Genomic DNA, 10,042 nt, shown 5'->3' with positions numbered 1-10,042 from the left:
GAGCGAGGGGGTGTGTGGGCTGAGATTCCTCCCAGAGATTGAGGAGGGAGGGTGTGATGTGGGATCCCTCCTGGAGAGTGAGAGTGAAGGGTGGGGAGTGGGATCCCTTCTAGAGAGTGAGGGGAGTGGGCTGTAGGATCTGGGATTCCTCCCAGCGTGGCGGTGGGTGGAGTGTAGGATCCGTTAAGGTGGGTTCTGGATCCCTCCCAGAGTGAGGGTGGAGGTGGGGTGTGAATCCTTCCCAGAGTGAGGAGGGTGTGGTGTGGGATCCAGGATCCCTCCCAGAGAGTGCGAGGCTGGGAATGTGTGGAGAATTTGGAGAATTGGTTACAGATGGGTTGTGGACTGTCCCCAGAGAGAGGGTAAGGTATGTTGCAGGGCTGTAGGATACTACCAGAGAAAGTTATTGGGGGTTATGGGGCCAATGACCCCCACCCCCAATGAGAGAGGAGTGGCGGGAGGTTGTGGAAGACCTGGGATCCCTTTGTAGAGAACGGCTGCCCTAGAAGTAGATAGTGGGAGGGGAGTTGGGTTCCTCAGAGAATTGGAAGGGAGAGTAAGAATCCAAGAGCTGGGGATGAGGGGTCATGATTACCCAGAGAGAGAGAGAGGGGAGTGGGGACACAATTCAGGTCATGTTTGAGCTTATTATAACATATAAGATATCTCATGGACTTGACAAGGTAGGTGCTGAAAGATTGCTTTTCCTTATAGGAGATTCAGGACCACTGGCCACAATCCTAGAATAAGGGAAATAAGGAGGAATTTCTTCTATCAGAGGATACTTAATCTGTGGTATTCTTTCACGCAGAGGGCTGCTAAAGTTGTATCCTTAGTATGTTCAAGACCGAGATAGACAGATTTTTAATCAATAAGACAATCGGGGTTATAGGGAAAAGGCAGGGAAGTGGAGTTGATGATTATCACATCAGCCATAATCCCACTGAATGGTGGAACAGACTCGATGGGCTGAATGGCCTCCTTCTGCTCCTAGGTTGTGTGCATTCTCTTTCTTACTGGAATGTTTCTTTACTGGCTATTCTGAAATATCCCTTAAATTTCTGCCAGTATATTTCTCCTTATTGATACCTCAATCTAACTTTCCAGTTTACTTTAGCCAGCCTTGTCTTCATGCCCATGTAGTTGCTTTGATTTAAGTTTAAAACACCAATGATTGATCCATTGAGTGCTGTAAGTTTTGAGAGACTAAATCTTTTCTATATTCTATGTTCTAAATCTTTTCATTTTTATTCTTTATGGGCAATAGACTATAAACGATAGAAATGGTCACTACTTTTAAAAAATGGAAAATATGCAATGAATTATAGAGTCATAGAGATGTACAGCATGGAAACAGTCCAACTCCTCCATGCTGACCAGATATCCTAAACTAATCTAGTTCCATTTGCCAGCATTTGGCCCATATCCATCTAAACCCTTCGTATTCATATACCCATCCAGATGCTTTTTAAATGTTGTAATTGGACCAGCCTCCACCACTTCCTCTGGCAACTCATTCCATACACGCATCACTCTCTGCATGACAAGGTTGCCCTTAGGTTCCTTTTAAATCCTCCCCCTCTCACCCTAAACCTCTCCCCTCCAACCCTGGAAAAAGACATTGTCTAATTACCCTGTCCATGCCCCTCTTGATTTTATAAACCTCTATAATTCACAGCTTTGGGAAAACAAGTGAAGCTCTAACTGCTGCGTATGAGACAGTGTAGGTCTGGAGATAAATTAAGCCACATGCTCCACAGCTAGTGGTACTCTTCTGTCAAGTCCTTTTAGTCTCAACTTTGCAACCATAGTCCTCCTGGAACCCAAAGACTTTGGTTTCCCAGGAGCTGCTCAGCAGGTCTGCATCTGGAGCTGTTTCTGAATCAAACTGTTACGATATATAACGATGCACCTCGGGGGCAGATGGAACTTGAACCCATGTCTTCTGGAAACACTGTTCAGACAAATTAATACCACCCGGTTGTGTTCAGGGTAATTTTTCCCAGGTACAGTGTTTTGGTTGGCTTTCAATTTACACAAGTTGCCCACAGGTTCAGGAGAACCCAGCATAGGAATATGCCTCTGATTGATCAGATTGCAGTTTAACAGAATGCAGTGAGAGAAGTGAAACAGAGTAAAAGCAAGGAGACTTTGTTAGGCTGGCTGCCCAATCGCGCTGTCCCCTTTTTCTGTAAACTGGCTATCTCTCATTTTCTGTTGAAGGAGCAGGGATGCTGAGAAAGTGGTTTTAAAATCCAAAAACAACTAGTTAGACGCTGAATCCTGTCCAACAGCCATTGAACTAAAGATAATCATTGCTGTGCAAATAACCTCAAAGCAAGAAAAAGGATCGTCTAGTCAATCTGTCCAGTGACTGTGATTTGGAAATGCTCTACTGATGATATGTATTTTACTCTCTGTCTGTCTGTGTGTATGTGTATGTGTGTGTGTGTGTATGTGTGTGTGTGTGTGTGTGTGTGTTGGGGGAGGGTTTGGAAGGAGTAAAGTTCAAGTTGAGAGTTTTACAATAAAAAAAAAACGTATTTTAATTGTGACTGAAGGAACCTGGTGTGGTTTGTTTTCATCCTGGGTATCAGTCAGTCAAAGACAAATTGAAAATCACACAACACCAGGTTATAGTCCAACAGATTTATGTGGAAGAATTAGCTTTCGGAGCGTTGCTCCTTCATCAGGTGGTCCCCCTGATGAAGGAGCAGCGCTCTGAAAGCTAGTGCTTCCAAATAAGCCTGTTGGACTATAACCTGGTGTTGTGTGATTTTTAACTTTGTCCACCCTAGTCCAACACTGGCTCCTCCAAATCAGAGATAAATTGGCTCTTTCGGTAGTTTCATTTGCTCTGGGAATCGTGGAGCTCAATTTCCCGTGCGGTACCTCAGTGAGTCATGATAATATGAGATGTAAGAAGATGAGGACTGAGATAGACTGTGGTTGGACTCATTATTCAGTTTTGTGTTGGGTCTTTTGGATGAGCAGCCTCCCCCTAGGTTGTCAAACCATACCTAAGGCATTCACCAGACCCCTCTTCCTCCTTCAGGGCAGATCAACTGTCTCCAGTATTTCTGACAGGACTGCTCCATTTAAACTTTTTTGTTTCCAAGGGGAAAGGACTCTTCGCCAGTACGGATATAAGGAAAGGGGAGACCGTTTTTGTGGAGCAGCCAGTTGTTTCAGCACAGTTCCTCTGGAATGCCTTATACAAATACAAAGGTAAGGTGCAGAGAGAGCATCAACTGGCAACACTCGTTGGTTCACACATTGGGCGAGTGCATTTGCCTCTCAGACACTCCCCCGCATCTGGTTACACCAGTGGACAGAACTGTGTGGCACTGTGGTCAAATTGTATGAGCATTCCATGTAATATCCAATGCATATGCAATATATATGTGCAATTCAATTCATGTGTAATTGCATGCAGTATACACTCAATTCCCACAATGTGCACGCACTTAACAAAATATGAAATATAGGATTTAGATAATATGCAACACATAACCCAGCCCAACAAAAGCATTCCAGGATTAATATTCTCAGGCAGCAAACCAGGGATAGTGTGTTCCACATCTGCAAGTCAAATGAACAGACTAAACTCTGTGATTAAAGGTCCCCAGGATTGGAGCTATGCACTTAAAATCTGGCTCATTATCATCAAATACTTCTCAAAGGCAACTAAGGGCAAGCAATAAACGCTGGCCCAGGCAGCAAGGCCCACATCCCACGAGTGAAATTTTAAAAATCCCCACTGCTTTATTAAATTTCGCCAAGAAAGGCAATCCCGATACAGCAGTTGGTTCTGGTACAATAATTGGTTACTCGAGGTGCTTCAGCATTCGAACAAGTAGGAATCAGCAACCAATGTGTTGTCACAACTGCTTAAGCTCCCCACCTCGTGATGTCCCTGTCCGGGGAGAGTTTGATGAGGTCAGTGAAGGAGGAAATTTGAAACGGTTGCAATCCTGTCATGTCGTTGAATTTCTCTCCAGCCTGTGATTACTGTATGAGGTCCCTGGAATCAGCTGAGGAGAACAGCCGCAGACTGTCGGGAAACCCCACTTTGATCCTCCCGCACCCTGAACAGTGCAGCGTCCGGAAGGAGCTCCTGGATACTTGCCCTGCCTGCAAGGTAACGGACCTGCTGGCACAATGCACAGGCCACGCTCTGTTCAGTGAATCCACCTTGGACTAACATGTATTTGCTCCAAGGATCACATGGAGGGAGGGGGACAAGCTGCCTGTGAGCAAGTTGACATATCCAGGTGGGACTGCAACTTCAACTACAGACTGTGCACCACTGAAACATCTACCGTGACACAGAGCAGTGGAGGGGGATATGCTAGAGGATGTTGTTGGATTGTTTAACAGGTGGTAGGTGGTATCGTGAGTCAGTCCGGACCCTCAAACAGTCAGTGCATTGATCAGGGACAGTACGGACCCTCTAACGGTGGGGGGTGATCAGGGACAGGGCGGACCCTCGAACAGTGCGGGATTAGATTAGATTAGATTAGATTACCTACAGTGTGGAAACAGGCCCTTTGGCCCAACATTTCCACACCGCCTCTCCGAAGAGCAACCCATCCAGACCCATTACCCTACTCCTAACACTATGGGCAATTTAGCATGGCCAATTCATCTAACCTGCACATTTTTGGACTGTGGGAGGAAACCCACGCAGACACGGGGAGAATGTGCAAATTCCACACAGACAGTTTGCTGAGGCGGGAATTGAACCCGGGTTTCTGGCACTATGAGGCAGCAGTGCTAACCACTGTGCCACCATGCCGCCACGATGATCAGGGACAGTGCGGACCCTCTTACAGTGCAGGATGATCAGAGACAGTGCAGACACTCTAACAGTGTGGGATGATCAGGGACAGTGCGGACCCTCTAACAATGGGGGATGATCAGGGACAGTGTGGACCCTCTAACAATGGGGGATGATCAGGGACAGTGTGGCCCCTCTAACAGTGGGAGATGATCAGGGACAGTGCGGGATGATCAGGGACAGTGTGGACCCTCTAACAATGGGGATGATCGGGGACAGTGTGGACCCTCTAACAATGGGGGATGATCAGGGACAGTGTGGACCCTCTAACAGTGGGGGATGATCAGGGACAGTGCGGGATGATCAGGGACAGTATGGACCCTCTAACAGTGCGGGATAATCAGGGACAGTGCAGGATGATCAGGGACAGTATGGACCCTCTAACAGTGCGGGATGACCAGGGACAGTGTGGACCCTCTAACAATGGGGGATGATCAGGGACAGTGTGGACCCTCTAACAATGGGGGATGATCAGGGACAGTGCGGGATGATCAGGGACAGTGTCGACCCTCCAACAATGGGGGATGATCAGGGACAGTGTGGACCCTCTAACAATGGGGGATGATCAGGGACAGTGTGGACCCTCTTACAATGGGGGATGATCAAGGACAGTGTGGACCGCCTAACAATTGGGGATGATCAGGGACAGTGTGGACCCTCTAACAATTGGGGATGATCAGGGACAGTGTGGACCCTCTAACAGTGGGGGATGAGCAGGGACAGTGTGGACCCTCTAACAATGGGGGATGATCAGGGACAGTGCGGGGCTGATCAGGGACAGTGCGGGCTGATCAGGGACAGTGCGGGCTGATCAGGGACAGTGCAGGATGATCAGGGACAGTGTGGACCCTCTAACAATTGGGGATGATCAGGGACAGTGCGGGATGATCAGGGACAGTGCGGGATGATCAGTGACAGTGCGGACCCTCTAACAATGGGGGATGATCAGGGACAGTGTGGACCCTCTAACAATTGGGGATGATCAGGGACAGTGCGGGATGATCAGGGACAGTGTGGACCCTGTAACAATGGGAGATGATCAGGGACAGTGCGGGATGATCAGGGACAGTGTGGACCCTCTAACAATGGGGGATGATCAGGGACAGTATGGACCCTCTAACAGTGCGGGATGATCAGGGACAGTGTGGACCCTCTAACTGTGCGGGATGATCAGGGACAGTGCAGGATGATCAGGGACAGTGTGGACCCTCTAACAATGGGGGATGATCAGGGACAGTGTGGACCCTCCAACAGTGCGGGATGATCAGGGACAGTGCGGGATGATTAGGGACAGTGCGGACCCTCTAACAGTGGGGGATGATCAGGGACAGTGTGGACCCTCTAACAATGGGGGATGATCAGGTACAGTGTGGACCCTCTAACAGTGCGGGATGATCAGGGACAGTGCGGGATGATCAGGGACAGTGCGGTCCCTCGAACAATTGGGGATGATCAGGGACAGTGCGGGATGATTAGGGACAGTGCAGGATGATCAGGGACAGTGTGGACCCTCTAACAATTGGGGATGATCAGGGACAGTGTGGAACCTCTAACAATGGGGGATGATCAGGGACAGTGTGGACCCTCTAACAATGGGGGATGATCAGGTACAGTGTGGACCCTCTAACAATGGGGGATGATCAGGGACAACGTGGACCCTCTAACAATGGGGGATGATCAGGGACAGTGTGGACCCTCTAACAGTGCGGGATGATCAGGGACAGTGCAGGATGATCAGGGACAGTATGGACCCTCTAACAATGGGGGATGATCAGGGACAGTGTGGACCCTCTAACAATGGAGATGATCAGGGACAGTGCGGGATGATCAGGGACAGTGTGGACCCTCCAACAATGGGGGATGATCAGGGACAGTGTGGACCCTCTAACAGTGGGGGATGATCAGGGACAGTGCGGGATGATCAGGGATAGTGCAGGATGATCAGGGACAGTATGGATCCTCTAACAGTGCGGGATGATCAGGGACAGTGTGGACCCTCTAACAATGGGGGATGATCAGGGACAGTGCGGGATGATCAGGGACAGTGCGGACCCTCTAACAATTGGGGATGATCAGGGACAGTGCGGAATGATCAGGGACAGTGCAGGATGATCAGGGACAGTATGGACCCTCTAACAGTGCGGGATGATGAGGGACAGTGTGGACCCTCTAACAGAGCGGGATGATGAGGGACAGTGTGGACCCTCTAACAATGGGGGATGATCAGGGACAGTGTGGACCCTCTAACAGTGGGGGATGATCAGGGACAGTGCAGGATGATCAGGGACAGTTCGGGATGATCAGGGACAGTGCGGGATGATCATGGACAGTGCGGGTTGATCACGGACAGTGTGGACCCTCTAGCAATGGGGGATGATCACGGACAGTGTGGACCCTCTAACAATGGGGGATGATCAGGGACAATGTGGGATGATCAGGGACAGTGCGGGATGATCAGGGACAGTGCGGACCATCTAACAATTGGTGTTGATCAGGGACAGTGCAGGATGATCAGGGACAGTTCGGCATGATCAGGGACAGTGCGGGATGATCATGGACAGTGCAGGATGATCACGGACAGTGCGGACCCTCTAACAGTGCGGGATGATCAGGGACAGTGTGGACCATCTAACAATTGGGGTTGATCAGGGACAGTGCAGGATGATCAGGGACAGTTCAGCATGATCAGGGACAGTGCGGGATGATCATGGACAGTGCGGGATGATCATGGACAGTGCAGGATGATCACGGACAGTGCGGACCCTCTAACAATGGGGGATGATCAGGGACAGTGTGGACCCTCTAACAATGGGGGATGATCAGGGACAATGCGGGATGGTCAGGGACAGTATGGACCCTCTAACAGTGCGGGATGATCAGGGACAGTGTGGACCCTCTAACAGTGCAGGATGATCAGGGACAGTGCGGAATGATCAGGGACAGTGCAGGATGATCAGGGACAGTATGGACCCTCTAACAGTGCGGGATGATGAGGGACAGTGTGGACCCTCTAACAGTGGGGGATGATCAGGGACAGTGCAGGATGATCAGGGACAGTTAGGGATGATCAGGGACAGTGCGGGATGATCATGGACAGTGCGGGATGATCACGGACAGTGTGGACCCTCTAGCAATGGGGGATGATCACGGACAGTGTGGACCCTCTAACAATGGGGGATGATCAGGGACAATGTGGGATGATCAGGGACAGTGCGGGATGATCAGGGACAGTGCGGACCATCTAACAATTGGGGTTGATCAGGAACAGTGCAGGATGATCAGGGACAGTTCGGCATGATCAGGGACAGTGCGGGATGATCGTGGACAGTGCAGGATGATCACGGACAGTACGGACCCTCTAACAATGGGGGATGATCAGGGACAGTGTGGACCCTCTAACAATGGGGGATGATCAGGGAGAGTGCGGACCCTCTAACAATGGGGGATGATCAGGGACAGTGTGGACCCTCTAACAGTGGGGTTGATCAGGGACAGTGCGGGATGACAGGGACAGTACGGACCCTCTAACAATGGGGGATGATCAGGTACAGTGTGGACCCTCTAACAATGGGGGATGATCAGGGACAGTGTGGACCCTCTAACAGTGCGGGATGATCAGGGACAGTGTGGACCCTCTAACAGTGCGGGATGATCAGGGACATTACGGACCCTCTAACAATGGGGAATGATCAGGTACAGTGTGGACCCTCTAACAATGGGGGATGATCAGGGACAGTGTGGACCCTCTAACAGTGCGGGATGATCAGGGACATTGCGGACCCTCTAACAATGGGGGATGATCAAGGACAGTGCAGGATGGTCAGGGACAGTGCGGACCCTCTAACAGTGCAGGATGATCAGGGACAGTGCAGGATGATCTGGGACAGTGCGGACCCTCTAACAAGGGCGGATGATCAGAGACAGTACGGACCCTCTAACAAGGGGGGATGATCAGGGACAGTGTGGTCCCTCTAACAATGGGGGATGATCAGGGACAGTGTGGTCCCTCTAACAGTGCAGGATGATCAGGGACAGTGCGGGATGATTAGGGACAGTGCGGGATGATCAGGGACAGTGTGGACCCTCTAACAGTGCGGGATGATCAGTGACAGTGCGGGATGATCAGGGACAGTGTGGACTCTCTAACAGTGCGGGATGATCAGGGACAGTGCGGGATGATTAGGGACAGTGCGGACCCTCTAACAGTGCGGGATGATCAGGGACAGTGTGGACCCTCTAACAATTGGGGATAATCAGGGACAGTGCGGGATGATCAGGGACAGTGCGGGATGATCAGGGACAGTGCGGATCCTCTAACAATGGGGGATGATCAGGGACAGTGTGGACCCTCTAACAGTGCGGGATGATCAGGGACTGTGCGGGATGATCAGGGACTGTGCGGGATGATCAGGGACTGTGCGGGATGATCAGGGACAGTGCGGGATGATCAGGGACAGTGCGGGATGATCAGTGACAGTGCAGACCCTCTAACAATGGGGGATGATCAGGGACAGTGTGGACCCTCTAACAATGGGGGATGATCAGGGACAGTGTGGACCTTCTAACAATTGGGGATGATCAGGGACAGTGTGGACCCTCTAACAATGGGGGATGATCAGGGACAGTGCGGACCCTCTAACAATGGGGGATGACTAGGGACAGTGCGGAAGGACCAGGGACAGTGCGGGATGATCAGGGACAGTGCGGACCCTCTAACAAGGGGGGATGATCAGTGACAGTGCGGACCCTCTAACAAGGGGGAATGATCAGGGACAGTGTGGACCCTCTAACAGTGGGGGATGATCAGGGACAGTGCGGACCCTCTAAAAATGAGGGAGGATCAGGGACAGTGTGGACCCTCTAACAATGGGGGATGATCAGGGACAGTGTGGACCCTCTAACAATTGGGGATGATCAGGGACAGTGCAGGACGATCAGGGACAGTACGGACCCTCTAACAGTGCGGGATGATCAGGGACAGTGCGGACCCTCTAACAATGGGGGATGACCAGGGACAGTGCGGGATGACCAGGGACAGTGCGGGATGATCACGGACATTGTGGACCCTCTAACAATGCGGGATGATCAGGGACAGTGTGGACCCTCTAACAATGGGGGATGATCAGGGACAGTGCGGACCCTCTAACAATGGGGGATGACTAGGGACAGTGCGGAATGACCAGGGACAGTGCGGGATGATCA

At 50.8% G+C, this 10,042-nt stretch overlaps 1 protein-coding gene across 2 annotated transcripts in view; it reads left to right on the top strand.

Moving 5' to 3' along the window:
- Positions 1 to 10,042, top strand: part of smyd5 (SMYD family member 5) — a 38,398-nt gene that overhangs the window by 3,709 nt on the left and 24,647 nt on the right. Inside the window, exons 1-3 of one of the 2 annotated variants that reach the window (XM_043688937.1) lie at positions 621 to 683; positions 3,120 to 3,228; positions 4,002 to 4,141. In XM_043688937.1, the coding sequence (XP_043544872.1) occupies positions 636 to 683; positions 3,120 to 3,228; positions 4,002 to 4,141 (297 nt within the window). In that variant the 5' untranslated portion in view covers positions 621 to 635. Of the gene's footprint in view, positions 1 to 620; positions 684 to 3,119; positions 3,229 to 4,001; positions 4,142 to 10,042 lie in introns of those variants that run through there. The other variant, XM_043689023.1, reaches the window with a different exon arrangement.

This window comes from Chiloscyllium plagiosum, chromosome 1 (genome assembly GCF_004010195.1).
Source record: "Chiloscyllium plagiosum isolate BGI_BamShark_2017 chromosome 1, ASM401019v2, whole genome shotgun sequence".
Classification (NCBI taxonomy): domain Eukaryota; kingdom Metazoa; phylum Chordata; class Chondrichthyes; order Orectolobiformes; family Hemiscylliidae; genus Chiloscyllium; species Chiloscyllium plagiosum.
Note: the sequence above shows the minus strand (reverse complement) of the source record. Positions and strands in the feature narration are given on the sequence as shown.